Source organism: Schistocerca gregaria, chromosome X, assembly GCF_023897955.1.
Source record: "Schistocerca gregaria isolate iqSchGreg1 chromosome X, iqSchGreg1.2, whole genome shotgun sequence".
NCBI lineage: Eukaryota > Metazoa > Arthropoda > Insecta > Orthoptera > Acrididae > Schistocerca > Schistocerca gregaria.
In genome coordinates, this window is record NC_064931.1 from 208,845,953 (window position 1) to 208,873,181 (window position 27,229).

Below are 27,229 nucleotides of genomic sequence, written 5' to 3' on the forward strand. Positions count from 1 at the left end.
TGTTATTCTCTTCCAGTATTAAATGTACTGTACAAAGAGCAGTTTGATTTTGCAGTCTACTTTCTTGAAAGTAAATGTTGTTTGTGATCTGTAGACTTCTTGGTTTGCTCAGTCATAACAGCAGCCTGTCTACAGGTTCATTAATGAAATTAAATAGGTTGTTGTAGAACATAAACACTTGTGTTTTGTTCAGTGACAAAGTTTTCGTCAGTGGGACTATAGGAAACATATGTAGTTGTATTAATAACCTTAATGTTGAATGTTTTAATAACAAGTTCAACAATTAATTATACCAGAGAATAAATTTTAATTTCCCTCAAGTTTAAGTATTAGGTTTGCCATGAACCTTATAAATGTTAATTTAATGCTGGTATAGTTCAATTAAAAAAAAAGGACATGGTGAATTTCCTACCAACGATCTGTGTATAATCCAGTTGTATTTTGTAATGAGATGTAATTGGGCAAGTGGATTAAGATAGGAAAATTCCAACTGGTATGTATTTGATAAGATCATTACTATTATATGGAATCGTCAAAGGACAAATACAAAAATTATTTTTACATATATTTAAGTTTCTTTGTGGCAAATGAGTATAGTTACCACTGGAAAATACTCCAGCAAACCATTCTCTGTTGGCATTCTGTGCACAAACATTTCTGAGATATTCCTTTGCACAAGTCAACTAATCAGGTATTTGTTAAGTGCTGGTTTTAGTATAAAAATGAAAATTTGTGTTGATACTAGTAAGCAAAAGTTACTTATAATGCCATATTTTGAAAATGGATATTGTTGGCCATGGTCCTTGCAGCAGTGTAATATAACACAATATGGACTTGTCAACAGCATTCAAAGTTGACATAGATGTGTCACACGTGTGTGTGTGTGTGTGTGTGTGTGTGTGTGGTAAATGATGTATGATTTTATTTATTACTTACAGAGTGTATTGCCTTGTGGGTGATGGAGAAAGTGCAGAAGGGTCCATATGGGAAGCTCTCAATTTTGCCAGTTATTATAAACTGGACAATCTCTGTGTTATATTTGATGTCAATCGTCTGGGTCAGTCTGATCCAACTGTGCTGCAGCACAACATGGAAACCTATCGTAAAAGGTTGGATGCATTTGGACTTAATGCCATAGTTGTTGATGGCCATGATGTGGAAGAATTGAGCAAGGTAAGTTTCAATAGTATTCAGCTGTCTGTTGTTGCTGATGCTAGTGAACTAAGAATGTGTTTCTGTATTGCTCAGTTACCTTTTCTTACTAGTGGTAAGTCAGTAAAGGAAATACTGTGTGTGATAAAATAGAAATGATGCAGTGGGACAAAAGACCTACAGGAAAATAGTGAGCTATGATGATCAGTTATTTGCTTTGTAAATAAATGGATCTGTCTATTGTGTAAAACAGTCATTTTGATCTTACTAGGAAGGAGCCATATTTGAGGAACTTTTCCATTTTACGTATGAACTTACCTTTGTTTCCATATCATTATGAATAAAGTATAAGCATTTTTTCAGGACAATAAATGAACAATAACAATAGGTGCTACTTTCAGAGTTTGTGACTGATTGTGAAACCGTACTGTTCCCCCTCCCCTCTCCCCCCCCCCCCCCTGCCACCGCCCCCCCCCTCCCCAATTGCCTCTGGCTACTTCATAGTGCATACAGCACAAGATTATCTGACAGTTAAAGTGAATTTGGAGCAGACTTTGCATGTCTGTCACAATAACATATTGCAATATTGTTTACATATCTATGGCATTGTGTGTTGCATTGTGTGAATATGAGCAAATTCTTGATCCATTCAGAAACAATTCTTGGAGAGCCATGTTTAGTGTTGGGCACACAAACTGAATCTAGTTGGAAATAGTTTTTTTTTTTTTTTTTTTTTTTTTTAAAAATTAACCTTCAACTTTGAACACTAGAATAAAGAACTAAGGGTGCTTTCCTGAACACAAGAGAAAGAGAAAACATTAGTGTTCACAGTTCTGTAACGAGAAAATAAATAGGGAGATTCTTTCCTGTGTTAGTATTAAAATGCTGGAATTCTTGGTGTTCCATAGCCACTTACATGGCACAATATTTGAAGACACAGTGGAATTCTTTCCTTAGTGATGATGTATGGAACTTGACAAATGCTGGCATTGCATATTTTAAGTGACTTTCAGATAATGTAAATTCTATTGTGGACACTAGGTTTGTTAAAAATGTGCCTGTGGATTAATTTTATGACAGTATACTAAACTTCAAAATGTGCAATTTATCATGAATTCTGTTCAAAGTCAAAACAGGTTGAAGATGGCTTCATTACTGTGGGAAAATGAATTTTATGTGATGAAACAAGATTTTATAAAACTTCAGCCACAAAGTTCACAGAAAAGTGAAACAAACATTGAAATACAGTGGGTTGTACCTTCCAATTAGGCTGATAACTCTTAGGATCACATTCCATGGAAGTATGTGTTACCAGACATAGGTTCTTGTTCCGACACTAGGATAATACTGATGAACTCTGTCAACATTGACAAGGCAAAGTGGAATTAAAGGTTCAGGCAATGCAGATATTCTAAAGGACTACTTATACCTTCATTTTTATGAAAACAATTTTCCACACCAACAATGATATGTGGACATTGTAAACATCTGCAGGCAACAAAATATACCTCCAATGTTCCAATATAGACTCTAATAAATATAATATATTTTGTAGATAAATGTTTAACATAATTCTAAATAACCAAATAACACTGAAATTGACCCTAAAATAGAACAGATTCTTGGCTGTCCCCTAAGATTATCATCTTAGGTATTCAGAGCAGTGTGTTATTGCGTAATTTTGTTTTTAAAATTTATTTGCTGCCTGTTATTTCCTCGACATCAGCTGTATTGGATATACATCTAACACCCAATAGTAATATGTGAAAATCTGTGCTGGACCGGGACTCAAGTCAGGATTTCTGACTTACCTCGACTGGTCCCCTTTACCCCTTTAGCTATCTGTGCCCTTTCCCTGGACCAACCCAAATGTATCTGCTTTTAAGCAATTAACAGGCAGTGACTAAATTTCAAAGAATTTTGTACAGTTGTGGATTGTTAACCCTAGCATTACCAACGGGGGGGCCTCGTAGGCCCACTGACTCAGTTTTTCTATGTTGTATCCACACCCTTTGATATATGAACTTGCAAGCAAAGGTAATTGTTCGTTATTGAATGTACTATTGAGTCATTACAGAATTTCGGAATAAAAATGTAATTAAAATTCATTTACTTGATTTAATTCTCTGTGGGCCTTAGAAGCCCACCTGTTGGTAATAGCAAGGAAAGATTTACGAGGTTGTCTTTCGTTTCAAATTCTTACCATGAAACGAATTTTGGCATTGTTGCCTTCAGACATATTATTATGAAGCGGACCATTGTTATTTTCAGTGTTTCTGCTGCTGTTGAACCAGCAACATGAGTAGACAACGTTTACGTGATAGTTCCATTGAAAGAGTGCTAGAAGAAGTTTTGAACAAATCAGATTTAGAGGAAAGTGAAGTGGATGATGTGGAAGAAATTAGAACTGATTCATCGTCTGAGAATGAAGATGAGGTTGCAGCCAATCCACCAGATGATAATGATATGGAATGTGATAAATTCATTGCAAAAAGTGGACGAGAGTATATTACGAAGCCATCTCGACAATATCGGCGTTCTGTACTAAATATAGTGTGAGAAAGAATGGGGCTAGGACAACAAGGAAGAATTGCGTCTCCAAAAGAGGCTATAGAGCTCTTTTTTACACCTCAAATTATGAATCTAATAAAACTACACTCAAATGAAGAGGTTTCTCGACTAGGTATTCAGCACACAGATGAAGATGAGTTATTTTGTTATATAGGACTCTTGCTAATCATGGGTTCAAATCATGACAATAAGATCCCTGTCCAAGATTTATGGTCTTTGCTTCAGGGCCGACAAGTGTACTATGGATCAATGAGTCGGACCCAATTTTTCGAATTGACTAAAATATTGAGGTTTGATGATAAGAACACAAGAGAAATTCGTCGCCAGACTGACAAGTTTGCTCCAATGAGGGAAATTTTTGAAAGCTTAAATTCTTCACTTCCATTGTATTTCATTCCTGGTCTACATACAACAGTGGATGAGATGCTATCTTTGTTCCATGGTCACTGTCCATTCAAGGTGTTTCTAAAAGAAAAACCTGGAAAATACGGCATTCTAATTCGAATGCTGTCTGATTCTGAGACTAGATATGTGATCAGCATGGACATCTATACAGGCAAGTCAGGAAATACACAGCATTCAAAGGGACCGATGGAAATTGTAAAGAGACTAATAAAACCTATTGGAAAAATCGGGCCGTAATGTTACCACAGATCGGTACTATACTTCAGTGGAGCATGCTGAGACTATGGAATGATTTTCACCTCACACTTGTTGGCACCCTACAGTCTAACAGACGACACATACCTGAAGAACTGAAGACTACAACTGGCCGCAGTTTACACTCATCCATCTTTGCTTATACTGACCCTCAGACACAGAGGCCACCAGTTACTCTTGCATCAACGCTAGTCCGCGAGAAGCCAAAGCGACTGCTGTTGATGCTTTCAACTTATCACTCAGAAGGGGTGTTGAATGAAGACTCAAAAAAGACTAACATAAATATTTTTTATAATTCTACAAAGGGAGGCGTGGACACCATAGACCAGATGGCAAGACACTACAGCACAGAGAGAAACAAGAAGATGGCCTTTGTCCCTCTTCTACACACTCATTGACATAGCAGCAATAAATGCATATTCACTCTTCCTCCTCAACTTTCCGAATTGGAAAAAGAATTTGCTAAACCGCAGAAGGGTTTTTATCACTAACTTAGGTCTCGAACTAATAAGATCTCAAGTAGATAAATGGGCACAAAATTTGTATGGACTTCAGAAGCCAGTAATAATGGCAATGGAAAGAATCACACAGCAGAACCAGGAACACGTGGACGGTGCCACCTATGCTGCCAAGAAGCTGCATCTAAAAAGATAAAGTACAACAAGCTGGGAAAGTCAACTGTTACCTGCTCTCAGTGCCACAAACACGTCTGTGGGAAACACTGCAGGAAGACAGTGTTGTGTGAAAAATGTGTTGCAGAATGAGACAGTGAAGCAAACAAAATTTATGTAGTGTATCGAATTAAAAAAGTCGTTTTTATAAGAAAACACTATTTTGAAACATTACTCCAAAAAATATATAAACTGAATCTCGTGATTTGTTCATTTTATTCCTATTATAATATCTTTTATTATCCAGTATACAAAAACAATGTCTAAGCATTTTGAATTGTTATTAGAGGTATCAGAAGTAAATAAACTTGATTTATGATAAAATAAATTGTGGTATTCTTTATGGGCCTTTGAGGCCCCTCCCCCCCCCCCCCCCCCCCCCCCCCGTTGGTATTACATGTAACAAAAAATACGTTGGTAATGCTAGGGTTAAGTCTGGTGTTTCAGATGTCTGTAAAAATGTATTATTGTTACATTGCTTAGAGTATTTATTAAAAAATTCTGAAAAAGAGGATTAAAGAAGGAAACTCCACTTAATAAGCAGGGAAAGCATATTTGCACTGAAAAATTGAACACAATTTTATTTATAGTATTGATATTATGTGTGCTTTTGGGATTTTCTTATCAAAGGTGTTGACGGGGAATGTTGCTTTTTCTAACAGGCATTCCATGAAGCTTCCACCACCAAAGGAAAGCCAACTGCTATAGTGGCAAAAACATACAAAGGAAAACATTTTCCTTCAATTGAAGATCAAGAAAATTGGCATGGTAAACCACTTGGTGGTCAGGCAGATACAGTTCTTGAGGTATGCTGCTCTTTTTTGTCAAGAATAAAAAAGAATGATAAATTGTCATTTAGCCATAAAATTACCAGGTAAATGTACTTTTTACCTCATCTCTAAAGTTTCCCATTTTGTTGTATTTCAGCATTTAAAATCTTTAATAAAAAATAAAGGTCCACTGCAACTGCATCCCCAAAAGCCTCTGAAAGAAGATGCTCCTATTGTTGACATAACAAATGTGAAATTATCCTCACCTCCAAACTACAAGATAGGAGAAAGTGTGGCAACAAGACTGGCATATGGGACTGCACTGGCAAAAATTGCTGCCAACAATAGTCGTGTCATAGCTCTTGATGGTGATACAAAGAATTCTACCTTCTCTGACAAACTTAGGAAGGTATGCCCTGTCATAGTCCAGTTACGGTACCTAATTGTACAGTTTTTGTGTGTTAATCTCTTCGGTAGAATTATGTTCCTACCATTGTGACAGCAGATTATCAATTTGATGTTGGTGTTTCTGCAGGTGTATCCAGACCGGTACATAGAGTGCTTCATTGCAGAACAAAATCTTGTGGGCATAGCAATTGGAGCTGCTTGTCGTGACCGCACTGTGGCATTTGTGTCAACTTTTGCTACATTCTTCACAAGGGCATTCGATCAGGTGTGAACATCAAATGTGTTATACCTACTTAGTTTAGATTCTGAATACTGAAGACTGGTGTAAATAGTTTCAGGGTGGGTCATAGCTTTTTATTGCTAATTATTTGTGATACTGGCAGATTAAGTTTAGAGTATTCAATTTTTTTTGGACACATTCCTCTTGGTTGAATTATCCATTTTCCCCCCACATTGTAGTTATTTAGTCAGGTGCCACTTAACTCCAAATCTATAAATCAAACTCCCAAGTATGAAGTGGCTGATTACTTAATAAATGAGTTAATGTGTTAAATATTTGACTTAAAGCATGTGAGAAAAAGCTTAGGAAAGGTTTGAATTCATATATAAAGTTTGTTGATGGTTACTAATGTTCTTTCTTGAATACTGAATGAATATAGTCTGGGTATTTATGCACTGCCAATTACGCTGCATCAAGAACATGCAGTTTCTAACTGTAAAACTTGTCTTATTGTGTTTAAAAGTGTAACTTAAGATTCTGCCTCTTAATAAGTAGATTATGACAGCATTTAAAATTTGTAAATTTGGTCAATAAATGATACATAGAAAAAATTTTCCCTCTCTGGTAGCTCTTAGGCAACCTGCAACTGATACTGGGTTCTGGGGTAGTGGTTTAGTATTATAAATATCCACTCTACTTTGCCAAAAGGATAAAATTACACTGTTGTTCCATTAAATTTGGTAATCATAATATTTTATTGTAAAATATAATCACTTATTAACTCTGATGTTTATGTGTAAAATCAGTGTGGTGTTGGATCATCTGTAGCATTTATAGGTATGGTTTCAGTTTGTATCTTAAAAAGGATACACTGTCGGCAGATTGTCCCTTATTTTGGTATTTTCTAAAATTATCACATATGCATATTAGAGACAGCAGTGCACAGAAACTATCAACTCACAAAAATTCACTAAAATGAGTAGCAAATGTTCATAATTAACTTATCAAATGTGCCTGTTGTCTGGATGCAGTGGCTAGCACACTGGAATCGCATTCGGGAGGACGACGGTTCAATCCCATCCTGATTTAGGCTTTCCGTGATTTCCCTAAATCGTTCCAGGCAAGTGCAGGGATGGTTCCTTTGCAAGGGCATGGCCAACTTCCTTCCTCTTCCTTCCCTAATCCGATGAGACCGATGACCTCGCTGTCTGGTCTCCTCCCCCAAAAACAACCCAACCTTGTTGTCTGGAAAAGCCCTAATGAATTGAATTTAGTTGGTGTCTAAATGATTGGTTATCAAAAGTGGCACTGAAGGCTGGTTTGGGCAAGATAGTGATTTATTAGGCATGATCTTATTGGAGGGGTGGTATATAGTTTACTTCATGTCACCTTTGAGCTGACATACCCAGCTAGGTGTATAGGTACATGGTGTTTAACCTGATCTCTGAACTGTGGTGCAATTTTTTACTAGTTAGAATCTTAAATTCTTTAATCAAGCCACACAGGGAACTATAGAGGAAATTCAGCATTGTAAAACAAGGGTAATGCAATGTAGTCTAATTAAATCAATTGATGCTGAGGGACTCAAACACTGAAAGTAATAGACTGTATATAAAATGTATACTGACATTATCAAGAAAAGTATTTCTGAAGGAAAGAAATTAAACATCAGACACAAATTGTAAGTGTTCGGAAGTCTTTTCATGGCGGTAGTTCTTTGGATCATAGCCTTCTATGGAAGTGAAATGTCGATAGTAAACAGTCTTCACAAGGAAAAACAAATAAAAGCTGAGAAGAGACAGTTGAAGATTACATGGGTAAATAGGCTAACTAATGAAATGAAATGGTACTGAATTGAATTGGAGAGAAGTTTATTGCATAGATGGACCAAAAGAAGTGATCGGTTGATAAGATACACCCTGAGGCATTGAGGAATTGTCACTTTTGTTATAAGAGGAAGTTTGAAGATAAAATTGTGTAGTATGACCAATGGTTAAAATGAACCTTCAGGAATTGATTATTAAGATTTAGTATTTCTCAAAGGTTATTATTCTGACACTTCCTTCAAAATAGATTGGGGTGTATGTTCTCTTTTTATTTAGTCCACAGCATGCATGACTGATGCCACACCCACCCATAGTTGTTAGCAGAACTGACATAAAATTCTTTGGTCCAGTTCTGATAATCTGCATGTGATGTGTAGGTGGGCTGGTTGTAAACTTGTTGGTACAGCTTACCTGCATTTGGACTTCGTTTAAAAATAATATATATATATATATATATATATATATATATATATATATATATATATATGTTTTGACGTCATAAGTGTTTACTTTACTTGTGGCATGTTGTTTAAATCATTGCACCTGGACTCCTAGATTCTGAACATTTAATTAATCTGTCGGTGCTGAGAACCGCATAGTTAATCACACTAACTACTTCACTTAACCCTTTTCAAATTGCCTGATATTAACTTGTATTATAGGCATCTTATTTCAACTGGCCCTTTTAAGCAAATTGGACAATGTTTACCCCAAAAACTGTGCATTGCCATATCCATCTAACCACCTTGTGGCTCACTGTAGGGCAAAGTATTCATGAAACGCCCTCCCTTTCTCAAATGGACTGTTTCCCATGTATGTCCAAACTGACACTACTGTGACTCAGTAGAGGTGGATCCTATCTTATTGATGCTTTAAGATGTAGAGGAGTAAGAGATTGTTGGCACTTCTCCAAACTGACATCTACCATTTATCAGATAATTAAAACTGTTGCATGATGGTTAGTCTCAGATTGGTTAGATCACAAAAGGCAACAGAATTGTCATTAGCTACATGGGACCATGGTAGACATTTGAAGGTCTTACTTCAATAGTGGTACACCTCCAGTTTTGTTCATTTTGAGATACTGAGGCTTCAACATGGTGATGACAATAGAAATAAATGATGATCCCTCGCAATGTTTCAGATATGTCGGAGAATTGTCACCACTTGGGTACATTTAAGCCTCAAGATCTCAAAGCAAACTAACTTTGAGGTGTACTACTATTGAAATAAGGTCTTCATTTATAAGCCTTGTTTCAGCATCATAATGGACACTGCAAAAAAAATCGGAGATGAAGATGATTTACTTACACACACACACACACACACACACACACACACACACACACACACACACACACACACGCGCGCACACACAAATCTTGTGGAAGTGCCGTGCCTTTCTCACATTTCTTTACTCTCCTTTCATAAGAATGTGAGACATCAAGGGATCACAAATTTAGTATTGGAGGGAAGTGTGTGGGGTAAAAATCGTAGAGGGAGACTGAAAGATTAACACCATAAGCAGATTCAGAAGGATTTAGGTTGCAGTAGTTACTTGGAGATTAAGAGGCTTGCGCAGGATAGAGTAGCATGGAGAGCTGCATCAAACCAGTCTCCAGACTAAAGACAACGAGAATGCTCTTTAACATTCACATAAAAGTAAGATTTCCCTGGTTTTTTGTTTCAGATCCGTATGGGTGCAATTTCTCAGACCAATGTGAACTTTGTTGGTTCCCATTGTGGTGTCAGCATTGGTGAGGATGGCCCAAGTCAGATGGGTCTTGAGGACATTGCCATGTTCCGCACAATTCCAGGTAAACTGAAGTCCGTTGACAATTAGTAGAAATAATTGTATACAAGACCTATGTGCATAATGAGTAGAAATTTTTGCTATCTCTCTCGTGTGTGTGTGTGTGTGTGTGTGTGTGTGTGTGTGTGTGTGTGTGTGTGTGTGTGTGTGTGTGTGCGTGTGCGTGCGCGCGCTGAAAATTTGTATGTAGATAATTATTCATTCTTGAATTATTTTTATGGCTGGCTGACTTCAGTACTGTAAGAAACTTGTTGAAATATCAAGTAATTTTTTTGTTTGTATTTTGCCATAATATGATAATGTGCTACAGTCTTCAAATGGCCAAGAAGTCTGCTATTGAAACAGCAGTATAGTTTAAAATAAAATAATTTATTGGTATCAACATGAAAATAAAGCAAGCCTGCCTATGTTCTATGTTATCTTCATTGTGCAAGGTACATTGCTAGAGGTGGCCACAAGCAGTAGAAGTGATTAAATACATTGAACAGCTTAAATAATATTTAACTAGTACAACCACTGACTAAAATATCAAAATTCTTTTCTGTGAGAAACCAGAATTGTTTAAATGAAGGAAAGTGCTGTCTGTTTTTAAAGCAGTATTATTTATAACATTTTGATACATAAATTTCAATTATTAACATTATTTTGGTGAGATTGTGTTGTTTAATTTGTAAATGATGAAATTTCACAAAAATGCATTGAATTAACAGTGATTCTTTCTTTGACATGACTTAATTAAGTTGAACAAGCCGGAAGGAAATTTGAAGAGAGAACCAGCGATGTTCATTCAGCTACTGACCCTACAAGTTAAAGCATCACAAGAAAGTATTTACTGTAAGGTAGAGTCTCTTGGGAGTTTCAGATAACCAATATGATCCATCCTCTGGATTGCTTATATACCTGCATGTTTCACTTTGATGCAGTGTACCCGTAGTTCCACAAGGCTATCATATTCTGCTTGTGTAGTTCAACTTAGTGTGTGTTATCGTTACAGACTCTTCCTGTAGCCCACAGTTAAAATGCTGGGTGTTTTTAATGTTTTGCACATCTGCTTTAAAGCTGCTAAATATGCATTTGTGATTTGAACAGAGTTACAGTTTGCAGTTTTGTGTGTGTCTGTTCATATGTGTTGCACACAGTAAACCTCCTGAATCATTAATTTTAAGTTTGTTTGCAAAGTGATACACGCTACCTGACAAAAGTGAAGCACTCTGAAGGGGAGATGGTAACAAAATGAAACTTCATGGGTCGAGGGGAGAGGTATTGCAATTGCAGTGATTAAAAAAAAATAGTCAAACTTAACAAAGAACTTGGCAGTAAGAGTCCACTTGTCAATTTGATATTCTGTTCCCTCTGGCATGGATGCAGGCACTAATTTGGTGGGGGAAGGGTGTTATAAAGCCATTGTATCCTCCCTTGAGTCAGGCAGGTCCACAACTGTTGTAACTGGTTCTTGATAGTGTGGATAAGGACACTAGAATGGAGTTATCTGAGCTGGTCCCGCACATACTACTGGGGACACATCTGGGGATCTTGCTGGCCACAGTAGTATGTCAAAACCGTGCAGTTCATACAAACATTCTGTCTGTGGATGAGTGTTTTCCTGTTGAAAAATGACTGTTGAAAAATGATAGTAAGATATCACGTGCTGAGAGCACACGAGGATGCAGATGTACTGTTGTACTGGCCAGGACATGAAGTTGTGCTTGGTGCACAGTAGAGACTCTCCTTTGTGGTGGTAATATGTGGCTGACTGGAACCTTAATAAGTATGCCTGTTCCTGCATTCCTGTGCAATCAATCATTGGGAAACTGTTACACCTGAATGCACCACAATTCTGGATATTGCTTGGTTCGACCAGTCAGCCTAATGGAAACACATTGAGGGCCCTTTCAAACACTTATCAGCTGCTGATAATGATGTATCGTAAAAGTACACTGCCCCCTTCACAGTGATAGCTCAACATCTGATGCTCTTCATGTACCCCAATATACACTATCAGGCCTGGTAACAGCACTAAACACGAACAACACTAATGCACTATGGTGGCCATCCAAGCTGTCACTGAGACTTGGCACTCTAATCTACCTATAGATGATCTGTGCATATATGAAGTTACACTGGCATTTGACCATGTCTCCTGGTGCTTCACTTTTTCTTGTCAGGCAGTAAATTTTCTACCCCTCTTTAGGTTGAAAACAACTGCACAAGTTCAATCTTAGAATGAGTAGTTAACTGCATTTTTTAATCATGTAATCAAGGCAGCGCTTCCAGCATGTGTTTGGGAGAGATCACTCTACCATTTTTTTATAATCACTGTCAAAGAGTTTAGTACAACAAGCTTCCCTGCACAGGCATCACCTAATGAATGGTCTCTTTCATCTTGGAACTATATTTGACTTCCTTGAGGACTGCATTCCTCAAGGCAGTGAATTAGGTGTGATCACTTTTGCAGTTAGTATTAATAGTATGTCCTTACAGTAATGGCCCAATATATTGCAATTATTTTGCCTTTCTCCCGCCTTGCAACAATAATAAATAATTGGCATTTGACAGTTAGGAAGCAATAAGAAACAAGATTTTTAAATATCTCTCTGAGTGATTTCATAAATTCACTGTAGCTCCATTCATTGACATATGGTCACGACACACTACAGATACGTAGAAAAACTCATAAAGTTTTGTTCGGCTGAAGCCGCACTTCAGGTTTCTGCCGCCAGAGTGCTAGAGAGCGCAGTGAGACAAAATGGAGACAGGAGCCAAGAAAGCGTATGTCATGCTTGAAATGCACTCACATCAGTCAGTCATAACAGTGCAACAACAGTTCAGGACGAAGTTCAACAAAGATCCACCAACTGCTAACTCCATTTGGCGATGGTATGAGCAGTTTAAAGCTTCTGGATTCCTCTGTAAGGGGAAATAAACGGGTCGGCCTGCAGTGAGTAAAGAAACGGTTGAATGCGTGCGAGCAAGTTTCATGCGTAGCCCGCGGAAGTCGGACGAATAAAGCAAGCAGGGAGCTAAAAGTACCACAGCCGACTGTTTGGAAAATCTTACGGAAAAGGCTAAAGCAGAAGCCTTACCGTTTACAATTGCTACAAGCCCTGACACCCGATGACAAAGTCAAACGCTTTGAATTTTCGGCGCGGTTGCAACAGCTCATGGAAGACGATGCGTTCAGTGTGAAATTTGTTTTCAGTAATGGAGTAACATTTTTTTCTTAATGGTGAAGTGAACAGACACAATGTGTGAATCTGGGCGGTAGAGAATCCTTGCGCATTTGTGCAGCAAATTGGCAATTCACCAAAAGTTAACGTGTTCTGTGCAATCTCACAGTTTAAAGTTTACAGCCCCTTTTTCTTCTGCAAAAAAACGTTACAAGACACGTGTATCTGGACATGCTGGAAAATTGGCTCATGCCACAACTGGAGACCGACAGCACCGACTTCATCTTTCAATAGGATGGTGCTCCACCGCACTTCCATCATGTTGTTCGGCATTTCTTAAACAGGAGATTGGAAAACCGATGGATCAGTCGTGGTGGAAATCATGATCAGCAATTCATGCCATGGCCTCCACACTCTCCCGACTTAACCCCATGCAATTTCTTTCTGTGGGGTTATGTGAAAGATTCAGTGTTTAAACCTCCTCTACCAAGAAACGTGCCAGAACTGCGAGCTTGCATCAATGATGCTTTCGAACTCATTGATGGGGACATGCTGCACCGAGTGTGGGAGGAACTTGATTATCGGCTTGATGTCTGCCGAATCACTAAAGGGGCACATATCGAACATTTGTGAATGCCAAAAAAAACTTTTTGAGTTTTTGTATGTGTGTGCAAAGCATTGTGAAAATATCTCAAATAATAGTTATTGTAGAGCTGTGAAATCGCTTCAATCATTTGTAATATAATATATATATATATATGACAGAAACGAGCACGTACAATCCAGATAGTGAACCTCCAACTCTAGTAGTAGTTCAAGAAATAATAGTCACTAAAGAATCATAGAGCACCAGGAGAAGACGGCATCATCGCAGAAATCTGGGTGTTAAAAGACCCAGAACTCAACAAGACATCAAGAGGATCTTGGAAGACCATGAAAATTCCTGACTGGAAAACTGCCCTGATACACCCACTACACAAAAAAGGGGACAAGACTGACCCGAACAACTACAGAGGAATATCCCTACTACCGCTCACATACAAGATCCTCTCTAAAGCTTTACTGAACAGACTAGAATGCAAGACCGACCACTTGATTGGGAATACCAATCAGGCTTCCGTAAAGGGCGGTCTTGTGCGGAAAAAATTCAGAACCTGAAAATGATTTTACCACACAAACAGAACCTAATCATTACCTTTGTTGACTTCAAAAAGGCGTACGACTCCATCAACCGGAAAACACTCTTCAAAATTCTAGCAGAATACAAAGTAGACAACAAAACACGGGCTGTCGTAGAGCAAACTTTAACCAACACGGCCTCCAAAGTAAAGTTCTGTGGGGAACTATCAGAGCCCTTTGAAATCCGCACAGGTGTCCGACAAGGCGATGGCCTCTCACCTCTCCTTTTCAACCTGGTGTTAGATAAGGTCATAAAAGAATGGGAAACATCACAACAGGGGATAACCTTAGGAAACCTACAGATTAAATGCCTGGCTTTTGCAGATGGTTTGGCAATTGTCACGAAAGGTATAAAGGAAACAAGACGCTGTTGGAAAAACTGCACGAAATCACTTCCAAAACTGGGCTACAGATCTCTTACGAAAAGACACAGTTTATGAGTACAAAGAAACCCTCATCTCTGAACACAAAGTATGCCACGATTTACAAAACAGAAAACTTCAAATACCTCGGTGAAACACTACAAATGAGTGGACATAAGAGACTCAAACGAAGAAAGAAAGACTAAACTGGACAAGGCATACAAAGTAGTGTGGAATCATTACAACAAGAAGTCTATCTCACAAAAATCCAAATTACGCCATTATGACACGTTGGTGCTCCCCGAGGCACTATATGCATCAGAGACGACACTAATCCTAGGGCATACACGTATCAGACAATTAGAAAAAGTAGAACGGAAAATACTTAGGAAAATATTTGGCGCAACTAACAACAATCAAGAAACCCACAGAGGAACTGTACAAACATATGGAGACGATCACAGAAAAGATTAGAAAACGCAGACTACAATTCTATGGACACCTATACAGAATGGCATCACACAGGCTGACCAAACAGATCTTTGACTGGGTAACCACTAGAAACAACAAATGGGTGGCAGAGGTAGAAAACGGCCTGAACCAACTCAACATAACAGCAGACACAATAAACGACAGAATAAAATTCAGAAACATCATTAAGAAAAGTAAACTACATGAGATACAATGTGACAAACGAACAGGCATAAAATGGACCAAAGAACGCAAGCAAGATCACAGCCAGAAGATGAAAGAAATATGGGCAACCAAGATGAAGCCAAAGACAAAAAGCCGACAAGAAGCATGGACAGAGGACTGGAAACAGAAACACAACGAGCGAATGAGGGAAGTTTGGGCAGCAAGGAAGGCAGCAAAAGGAACTGACCATGTAGTTTAGTCCAAATGCGCTCTTTAAGGGAAAAACACCAATAATAAATCACGTGGGAAAAATAATGATCATATGACTTACCAAACAAAAGCACTGGCAGGTCAATACACACAATTCAAGCTTTCTCAACCAACAGTTGCTTCTTCAGGAAAGAGGGAAGGAGAGGGAAAGACGAAAGGATGTGGGTTGTAAGGGAGAGGGTAAGGAGTCATTCCAATCCCGGGAGCGGAAAGACTCCCGGGATTGGAATGACTCCTTACCCTCTCCCTTACAACCCACATCCTTTCGTCTTTCCCTCTCCTTCCCTCTTTCCTGAAGAAGCAACCATTGATTGCGAAAGCTTGAATTTTGTGTGTGTGTTTGTGTGACTATCAACCTGTCAGCACTTCTGTTTGGTAAGTCACATCCTCTTTATTTTTCCCACGTGGAATGTTTCCCTGTAATATGTATTTGGGGGAGGATTATTTATATTCCACCCATCATGACATTACATTACCACCCAAAATTTTTTTTCTATTAAAAAGCTTGTGTGTATTCATGTTAACTGTTTGCATAACATTTAATATTCTGAGTTGTGTTGGCCTAAGGTTATTAAAATGGGTGTGTGATGTGGACACAGCCTCTCTCCTCCAGTTGTATCAAGTAAGATGGCACAGTGCTAAGCCACTGGACTTGCATTCAGGATGGTGGTAGTTAAAATCCCAGTCTGGCCATACAGATTTTAGGTTTATCCATTGTTTCCCAAAATAATGTAAGGAAAATGCTGGGATTGTTCCTTTGAAAATGACACAGCCAGTTTCCTTTCCCATCCTTCCCTAATCTTAGCTTCTGTTGAGTCTCTTCTGATTTCTTAACCAACAGGACATTAAATCCTAATCTTCTTTCCTATTTATTTCTTTCTTTCTTTCTTTTCTTTTTTTGTGAGCTGTTCTTGATTGGTTGTGTGACATATACGTCTATATTGTGTGCGGAGAATATTCAGACTAATTGACAAAATGTTTTTAGAGATTATTAGATTGCTGAACCAGTGCTATTTTGAGTCTATGCTCTATAAATGGAAAGCCGTCAGTTTTCCTGGTAGTTGTTTCTTATTGTGTGGATAGAATAAAAAATGCACTTAAATTTACATTTGGTGAAATCGTGTATCTTTGCTCATCCTTCTTTTGAACTGCTCTTCTAATAAACACAAATGGGCACTTGGTCAGTTAAATTTCTACAAAGGTGGTGCTTTTCAGAAATGACTGTTGCTACCAGGGTTTAAACCATATAGTACAGATTATGGGGATATAGCGAAATAATATTAACTGTGTAAGAGAATTTATTGCTCTTTTTGTTAATTTAGCATTTTATTTAAGATGGAGGTAAAATGTGATTTAGGGACTTTGAAGGGGAGAGAAAATTGTTTACTGGTTTTTGTGTGAAGAAAAAAAAAGGGATCCTTGTCCAGGAAATGTGAAAAATATACATATATTTTTACTTAATTGAAACACCATTTAATAACAGCATTTCATGTTTACTACTGTTGGCCTTTCTAAAAGATGTTTAAAATGTGAAACAAGTGCTGTCTTCAGTATTGCTCTGGAACCAATACCCCTATGGCCAGGTACCAGTAATCAGAAGTGGAATGAATAAAAGTCCAGTGTTGATAGTTGAGTACATTATAAATCATGTTATCAATTGTTATGTCAGTGCTATACTGCTCCCTCTTTCCTACTGTAGTTCTGTGAGTATGAGAACAGTGATGTTGCAGTCACTTCTTATCACTCATCAACTCATTTCCCCTTACTAAAGGTACGAAACTGTAAAGTTATGATTTAGCATGGATATTGAGTGCCTGATCTTGCTGTTGTAGTGCAGCACCGGCAGGGTGAGAAGACTGGCTCTCTGGATCAGACAGCCTCTGACAAAGCTGTTTGTGAGAAACTGTTGTGAGTGTAACATGAACATTAGGTGATCCAGTGTGTAAAATGCAAATTTTCTCCATAAGAGGAAGAGTGATACAGAGATAAAGTTAAATGCTGTAGTCTACATGATGAAGAATGTACAAAGTTTTTCAAATGCTAACAAAATGTTCATATTCTTGTTCAGTAAATTTACAGTAGTCTCCAAGGGAAAAAGTGCACTGATCGGTCACTATTTTGGTAAATAATAATTATACCATACAGTTGTGTCTGTAGACGTAATGCCCCAAGTGCTTAGTTATACTTCCAAACTCGGGTTTCTTTTCTGGGCTGATATTGTCCACATGCACCTGACACTCTTGATTATTTTTCCGGATATGCGGGCAGTGGCAGAAATTGGATAGTAATCTTGGAGAGGATGAAGATTGTGAGTTCGAGAATGTCGTAGGTCCTACTGGTGAGTTCAAAGAAAAATATAAATCTGATTAGGGTTATCATATTATTTTTAACCAAATTCAGGACATTTTCAAAATAATACACAGAACATCTAGACAAATGAAAATCAAGGCTTGATAAAATTACTTCCAGTATTAGCATTGTAATAATTTATTTTAGCATAATCTGCTGTATCACTGATAAGAGGTTAACAGCAGTATTGCATATGCAATTTGGATGTAAATATAAATGTCACAAATTTTGCATCAGACGATAGTATGATTCACTGGTACTTGAGTACTTCTTGGTACTGTGTATTGCTCTAGAAGTTTTTCATTAAGTATCAAATTGTAGAAGCCCATACATAGGAAGCTAACAAATGTAGGTTTTATTTCCAGAGCTTTTACTATTTTTAACTAGTCTGGTTTTCCTCGTCATTCCACAAAGCATTAATTGCTGAAAAATCTTTTTGGTAGATGCCTTATAACTGGAAACAGTAGCAAAATTTCAACCAAGCTTCTGATAAGTTTAGGCATACTTGCTCATTGTAAAAAGGAGTAATAATTTCATGTCATTTTTCAGTGACACAAACACTTGAGTTCCCCTTCCAGCCCACAGTTTATCTCCACAGTATTTATTTACACAACACTACTTTTCAGATGGTTCTGTTTCATCCAAAATGAAGTTCATGGCACTGGACTTAACAAAAATATTAAAGCTGATAGTTTTCTTCAGGGCAATCAATTCCATTGGGTGCAGAGATTCCATAAGTTTTCACAGTATTCAAGAATGTGTCCACTGCAGGTACATAGAAAACTGTGGTGATTCCATTGAACTGATGATGTTAGTAGCCCCTCATTTTAAACTTGTGTAGCTGCTGTTTTGCTTCAAATTTCAAATGTTTCAGGTTTTCTGACTCCTGATTTGTTAAGCAGCATATTTATTTTGTTTGGAATATCAGAGCTATATTTTATTTTTCTTTGCACTGAAAGCTGTGGGAAAAAATACGTAGCTGGCTTGAAAGGAACTGTAGGCTATGATAGGGTGGATTTTTGGAGGAGGAAATAATTCAGGGTACTAAGACACTTTCCAAGGGACAGAAAATACTTGTATCATTTTAATACTTGGGAAACATCCTTCTTTAGACAGCTGGTAGAAGAGATAACTATCTAGTTTTTTTATGACCTTAGTTTCTTGTGATCCACTTACTAAAATTTACAGAATGATTTTAGTTTTTCAAAATCTGCAGCATAAGTATGGAAATGGGTAATTCCACCAATTGTGTGCTTTGTATCAATGGGTAATCTGTCTGTGCCAGTTTGGACAACATTGCACATAATAGGACCAGGACATCCTACGTCTGTTAAATTACTGTGACTCTTTTCTTGCAGCTTAGTCATTCTACCTTTACTTTTTTCTCTATAGTTCGTAATAGTGTTGAGTCAAAATTGCTCCTCATCTTTCTGACGATCAAATCTTTCAGAATCCTAAGACATATTACATCAGATGCTCTGATCTTTTAGCGTCACATTTCACCCACTACAACACTCCTATTAAAACATCTTTATCTGTATGGTAAAACCTAACCACTAAATGAATCTGCTTTAAGTACACATGGTGGAAGAATCTTTCATCAATGAAACAGTGCGATTCCTTTGTTGTTTATTTGGTAGTAAATGGTGAAGTCACATTGAGAAGAGACTTGTTGCTGGAATTGAATCATGAGTTGTGTATGTTGGTCTGATTAAATATTCTATATAATCAATTTGGTTTTTGTCTGCGATCAGGTGAACTACTTGTTGAACAGTGATTTGACAGTCAGTTGTGCAGTCCATGGACTTAGAAGCTCTGGTTGTGCATCACTGTGATATGTAAATGCTCTCTTATCTCTCTCTGAAACTACTGTAACTGATAAATAGTTACCAGTTTTTGATATTGAAGAGTTAATCTGAGGGGGCAACTTTGCTGAACTTAGTGACACAACCATTGTGCATCCTCAGTGTCCAGTGATACAGTTCACTACAAGGTTGTGGTACTGTAAAGTTTCTGAAAGAATTGATATATCATATTTGACAACTAATTTCATCTTTTAGTGTGAATGCTGGTGATCCAAAACTTCAGATGAAGAAAGGTGCTTCTTTTAGAAAGACACAAAAGGTTACATTACATAAAATGACAATCTGGGACATTTCTGTCTCTCCCCTAAGAGTGTTTGAGGACACAAGGACATTTTGTTAAAATGTTCTGGAAAATTGGGCATGAATGGGAACCCTACACATGACACTGAGACTTGATACTTGGACAATGTGGTAGGTGGCATATCAATTTTAGTTGAGAATTAACTGGATTAGTTGGATCACCACACAAAAAAGTTGTATAAAATAATTGTCATTTAGCACTTTCAAACTGTGCTGACTCTGACTAAAACCTTTAAAAATTATGGTAGTGCATCAGCTGATAATTTCAGATACTGTAGCTCGATGTTGGTTTAGTTGCTACCATCAAAAATGCCTTGTAGGTCTGTCGTAGATATTTTGTTGCTGTGTGTGCTCTTGGATTGTCCTACATGAAGTAACTTAAGTTTTTTGTTAGTTTTTAGTTACATAAAGGAAAGAAATTGCAGTGTATTGTTCACTTACCCATCACAAGTTAGTTTGATGGGGAAATGATAGAACAGTCACTTCTGTTAGATTAATTGCATACCACATTTGTTTCCACACCGTACAGCAAACTTAAATTGTTCTGAGAGTTCATATCTGGTAAATTTAATGTTGTTAGTCTGTAAAAAAAGAGCATAGTCTAGAACATAAACAGCAGTAGGCCGTTCCAGCACTAATGTTGAGCAGCAGTATGTGAATTGGTTAGCTGGTGCACTACGGTTGCTTTGCGAGGTATCAGTCTGAATTAGTGCATCTCAGTGAGTAGATGTTGCTGGCACAGCAGTCTGAAATGCTAAATGCTGTAAAATATTTTCCGAGGCCCTCTGTAATTCTTCTAGTTTGTTGTCTAGACTGATATGCCGGCTGTCATACTGTCCTGGCATCAGGCTGGAGCATCATGTGACTGGGGCGTGCTTGTGTGGGTGTCGGTTCCCGAACAAGGACACTGTGCTTGCATCATATTTTAAATACACTTTATTTTGCTGCTAATTGACCTGATGCAAAATATAATCTTAATAAGCTTCTCAGTGAAGCGTCTTTGTGTCATTAACAGGCTCCCCCTGTGAAAAATCTTAATTTCTCATGTGGCTCTATTAGTAATTCCCAGCTTCTCATTAATTGCTAGTATTTTTTTTTCTTCTGTATGTCCTGTTTGTTGCTATTAACTTAAATATTATAGAAATGAAATTGTGAATAATCTAATACTGCATATCTTCTTTCTTCCATTCACAGCAAAAACATTTTCTTTTACCTGCTTCATAACAACAGTTGTATAACTGACATGAAAGGATGCAGGAGCCTCATCAAAAAGAATTAACCTAAATTTTTAAGCTTCCTTTGAGAACTTCGTGCTTGTAAACATCACTAATAATTTGCTTGTGTGCACACTTCAGTTCTACTTTCCATTAAGGTTTTGGTTATCATATTTGAGTTTCCTGTGCATTGAACTGTCAGAAATTTACAGATTTCATAGCTTTCATTTTATTAAGTTCTGTTGTGGTACAAAATTCCAAAATTTTAGTGCTCAATGTTTGAAGAGAATTTACTTCCTCTTCAACTTTCCTTTCTCTTCTAGAAGTGACTCTAACTGGCAACAGACAGATAGTTTTAAACTATACAGTTATTTAGTTGTGAATATTTGTAGTAGTAGTATGTTGTTAAAATTTGGAAGCAACTCCTCATCCTGACTTTCACACACCGTTATTTACACTTCAGTTATAGTTCAGCAATTACATGTATATTAGGGCTTGTGTGGAAGAGTGTAAATAAGTTTTGTTGTTTGTAAAGATAGTTACTAACAAATACAGAGATTAAGTGGTAAATGTTAGAGAATGCTTCAGAAAAATTGAAACAGTTGTTGGGAGCTCCCATTTATAAAGTTGTAACCTGTGGGTCTTGAGGTGTCCCTCTATGGTATATTGCCAAGTGACATTCTGACCTGGTAGATAATTCTGTAAGATCGTCTCCTATGGGGATGAGATACATTTTTTAATACCACTTCAGTTGATGCCTGTGCGTTGTGCAGTTGTTGGCGTTATAGCCTAGTGTTTTTGAGTATTGAACATTAGTGTGAATTATAAAACCTTTGTAGCACCCCTTGTTTGAAGGGTGCTGCGGAATTACATCTGTGAAACAATGTTCAGTGTACTAAGAGTTGCAAAGAAGCTAGAGATAACTTTTCAGTTTGCACCAAATAGATCCTCGATGGATTTAGCTGTTGCTAATCAAATTTGATAATTTGTCACCAGTCTTTAGTGGAAAAACACCAATATGGTCAAGTGTTATGCTTTTGGTAGTGGTGCTACAAATTTTGCTGTTGTTCCTTCATTGAGTGTAAGGCCTAGATATTTAAGGCTGAAACTTTGCCTATACAGGGGACATTATGGCAAAAGTTGGTTATGATAATAGTGACAAACTCTCTTTAAGCTTTGCCTGAGAGTGGCAGTATTGCCCAGTCCCTAACATTTTATTTATAAATGGGCTTCAATAATTTCCATGCTGCTGTATGCTTTTCCCTTTTTAATTGCCATTTCATTCCAGTGACATTTGCAACTTCATACTGTTTTTTATTCAACCTGCTCCTTTAAAGTTTTAATGTAAAAGATGGTAGAACTTCTATACTTATATTGATCTTGACAAACACATACTGATGTGTCAAATAATCCATACCCAAGTTCTGTGCAATATGGTACAGCATTCAATATTACAACAAAAGTAGTGTCAAAATGTTCTAATGTGGAGTTTGTAAGGAAATCTGTTTTAGACATTGACGGTACAAGTTATATTGCCAATATGTTGAATCTGTGTCCTGCCAAGCCATGAACATGGATTGTAAATTAATACAAATACTGTCATGTTTTTCGTTGTAATGATGTCTGTATGTGGTACAATATGAAGATCAATACAATTAGTCACTGCGGTGAACACACATGAATAAAAGTGGTGGCTAGGAGACTGAAATTTAATGGCAAAAGTTTTTCATATGGGGTGCTAATGAACTTATTGTGGGAATAATTAGAAAATAATCTTTTTGGAACTGATAAAATTTCAAATGCCCTCTAAATACTGCTTGAGCATTGTTTTAACAACCAGTTATTGAGCCCATTAGTGAACTTTGATGTAACTAAACCATTCTATATGGTCTGCGGTTTTCCGCAGTGTTTACTGCACCAGAGGTTTTCTCACAAATCAAATAATGGATCATAAGGCATTTCAATGGTGACTTAAAAATCAATGTAGAACCACACGGTGAAGAACTTGGTTATAGATTTGACACCATACCAATGTGTTTGCACCTTTGAAGTCATCTTGTGAGAGAGGTACTGATATTTAGTTGTCTGCTCGTCTTCTTTTCCTGAGACATTAATTGGTAGTATGTTAACAGGGTCAACTGTGTTTTATCCAAGTGATGCAGTCAGTTGCGAACGTGCTGTTGAGCTGGCTGCAAATACTAAAGGAGTTTGTTTCATTCGTACGTCCCGTCCATCCACATCGGTATTATACAAGAATGATGAAAATTTCCAGGTAAGTAAAAGAGAATATTCTGCTCAAAAGTTATTTTTTTGTTCTGTTTACTAAGAAATGATATTTTTTATTTGAACTATGATTCTGTAATTGTTTCCTATACACTACTGGTGTTAGGTATAAATAATTTGCTTAGAAGCTGTATTGGAAATAGTTAGCTTTTTCATTGGATACTATCACTGCCTGTTAACTTGTTACTATTGGGTTTCGTTAGTTTTCTCCAGTAATCCACAGATTGTGCTCACAATCTTCAATACCTCTCTCAGTGAAAAACAAATCCACTTTGTCATGTCACTTTCTTAAAGGAGCATGCATGCACATTGCAATGAAATAAAGGGAATGCATGGAAAAAAAATGGAGTTAAATTACAAATGTGATTGATTGATTGATTGAATGCAGTAAGAGAGTATCAGTCAGTAAGGAATGGCTGAGAAGTGATGATTAATTTGTTAGTAAAATAGAAGGGAGCAAAGAAATTAGGGAAAGCAGCATCAATGAAGGTTGCAGTTTTATGTGCAAGTAATGCACTCTTATTAACTGCCCTAACTTCGTACTGATAGTCACACTGTGTAGGACAAAGAGGAAAAATGCAGCCACCTCGTTTTTAAAAAGTGGTTTTTATTATTCCACTGTTCTGGAGTGACTCTTTACAGATCTGTCTGCCGTGGAATTACAGCAGGTGGAACTCGCAATAGATTTGAAACAATTGAATTGAATGTAACACTGTTATGAAAAGGATCGTTACTACTCACGATATAGTGGAGATGCTGAGTCACGGTTAGGCACAACAAACCGCAACTCACACACATGACCAGTTTCTGGCTGCTGGCCTCAGCAGCTGGGACTGAGGTCTGTGTGCGTGCGTGCGTGCGTGCGTGCGTGTGGGCGTGCCCCCCCCCCCCCCCCATTTCCAACAAAGGCCTTCTTTGCTGAAAGCTCACATAGACAGTCTTTCTGTTGTCCATTTGCAGCTCAGAATCTCTGCTATATGGTGAGTACCAACTATCCATTTCATAATGTTGTCATAGATTTGTTCATTCTTGTCTTTTGAAAATTATTGGTAAAGTATAAAATTTTAGTTAACAGTAGTCCGTATTTAACTGATTGCAGTTTATTTTGTATGGTCATTTTATTGCATTACCTTTTGAAATCAGAATCTCATTAGCACTTCATTGCTCAAGATTTGTGTATGGAATGTCACTATTTGCATCTCATTGATTTTTCTTTTCCTTAGGTTGGAAAAGCTCACATTCTGAAACAAAGTTCCAATGACAAAGTTCTAATTATTGGTGCTGGAGTCACACTATATGAAGCCCTCAAAGCAGCTGATGAACTTGCAAAATCAGGAATTCATGTCAGAGTTCTTGACCCTTTTACGATAAAACCTCTTGATGCTGAAGCTATAATCAAGAATGCAAAAGCTGCAGGCAACAAAATAGTTACTGTGGAGGACCACTATCCTGAAGGTTTGTAAGAAACTGTATTGAGTTTTATGAACCTTTTGGTCTTGTATTTATAGTCAGTAGGTTCCCGATGTGACACTCTGCTACTGGTTCTCGCAATAGTTGATTACCAAAATATTTGTTGAATGTAATTAAGACAGCAATTCAAAATATTACCAACATGTGTTCTTAATGACATGACTTTTCCAATGATCTACATGTGTTTGTGTTACTATGAAAGTTTGTGTATTTACAGGTGGAATTGGTGAAGCAGTCCTCTCTGTTGTAGCTCAGGAAAATATTACTGTGAAGAAGTTGGCAGTTACAGGCATTCCAAGGTCTGGGCCTTCAGATGTATTGCTGGAACAGTTTGGAATTGGGGCCAAGTGCATTACAAAAGCAGTTAACTCCCTTCTTCATTAAGGAGCTGTGCACACTGTTACATTGTCAGTTTACATTCCTTATTTCTGTCATTGAGAGAAAAGCAATAAAAGATGTCCAACATTATTGTGTTTTTTATTGTGTGTTTGCTAAAATTTGGATGGGATGTAGATTGTGTTTATTAAACCTAATAAACTAATATGTTGTTGAAGGTAAAGAAATTTTGGCAAAATATAGGTACACTCTGAGATGTTGTAAGCTGATTGTTTACAGGTTCTCTATATTCCATACTCCATACCCTTGTGCTTTGTAGTAAGGTATGGTATGTTCACATATTCCTTGTACAATGAAATTCTGTATTCAGTGGATCATAGTTGTGAAAATGCATTATGATGTTGAACACTTCAGTAGATTTACAAATAAGATAATTTTGTTCTGTGAAAACATGGCTACGTGTAGGTCGTTCACAGGACTAAATCGTTCCTCTTTGAATCCTAGTCCTCTTAAAAAAAAATTGATAAGTATAACCGAACCACATACATACAGTCTGAGTCAGATTTGTAGCAGGTGAAGGAGGAGCTGTTTAAGTTTTTTTTTTAATTAGGCAACTCTTTATGCAGTCCAGATCAAGACAGTTGTTTGAGACCCAGAAGTAAAAGTGTAAGATCTAAAAGAATGCCATCCCTTTCACCGGTGAGGGCATTAAAATCCTTGTAGTTCACTACTGAAGCATTTACAACAAAGTGCTAGAGCTTGAAGTTCTCCTGAAAAAGCAGTAAAATTCACATAATAGGTACAGAAAGCTGGTTGAAACTTGAAATTGGTAGTAGTGAGATTTTTGGGGGAAATTAAAGTGTGTATTGAAACAGCTAATGGGAACTGGAGGTGGTGCATTTGTCACAACGGATAACTCTCAAATCCAGATAGACAGAAAATTTGAGGGAATGAAAGATTGTTTGGGCAAGCCAGGGGTGGGAATAAAATGCTAAATTAGAGAAAATGTCTTTTCGCTTATGTGTAAGTTTCCCAATCGTGATGATATTATCAGTGGAGACTTTAATTGCCCAACAATCAATTGGGAAAATTAGTTTTGTTAGTAGTGGGCATGACAAGACAACCTGTACAACATTACTAAATACTTTCTCTGAAAACTACCTGTGATAGATTGTTTAGAACCTCACATAATAATGTCAAAATAGACCTGCCTCTTTCAGGATGTCCACATAAAAACAGGTATCAGTGACCATGACATGGTTGTCGAAACAATGATTACCAAAGTACAAAGGGCTACTGAAGCAAGTAGAGAGATTTATATGTCGAGCAAGCAAGAGAGACGGTAATGTCATATCTTGATGAGGAACCTGAAACTTACAGGACAGGACCATGTAGAGTTATGGCTCAAATTAAAAGAATGCTTGACCATGTATGAAATGTACCCAGGACAGTTCATAATGGGAAGGACTCTCCACTGCATAGTCACTGTAAAGAAACTTACAAAGAAAGACTATTTGTAGAATACTGGGGAAATGCAATGAGTCTACATAGGAGATTGCTTACAAATCACTAGAGGATCCATTTTCCTTGCAAATCACTTTTGCATTCCATTCTAAAATATTGCTCAATTGTGTGGAGCCCATGCCAAATAGGACTAAGAAGGGGATATTGAACATACACAGAGAAGAGCACCACAAATGGTCCAAG

General features: G+C 37.3%; 1 protein-coding gene across 2 annotated transcripts in view; it reads left to right on the forward strand.

The window, feature by feature from the left end:
• LOC126299542 (transketolase) overlaps window positions 1-25,654 on the forward strand; it is a 160,394-nt gene extending 134,740 nt beyond the window's left edge. For both annotated transcript variants that reach the window (XM_049991536.1, XM_049991537.1), the window contains exons 4-11: window positions 939-1,173; window positions 5,717-5,860; window positions 5,982-6,233; window positions 6,360-6,497; window positions 9,969-10,095; window positions 23,566-23,705; window positions 24,940-25,171; window positions 25,404-25,654. In XM_049991536.1, the coding sequence (XP_049847493.1) occupies window positions 939-1,173; window positions 5,717-5,860; window positions 5,982-6,233; window positions 6,360-6,497; window positions 9,969-10,095; window positions 23,566-23,705; window positions 24,940-25,171; window positions 25,404-25,570 (1,435 nt within the window). In that variant the 3' untranslated portion in view covers window positions 25,571-25,654. The remainder of the gene's footprint in view (window positions 1-938; window positions 1,174-5,716; window positions 5,861-5,981; window positions 6,234-6,359; window positions 6,498-9,968; window positions 10,096-23,565; window positions 23,706-24,939; window positions 25,172-25,403) is intronic.
• Window positions 25,655-27,229: the final 1,575 nt, after the last annotated feature.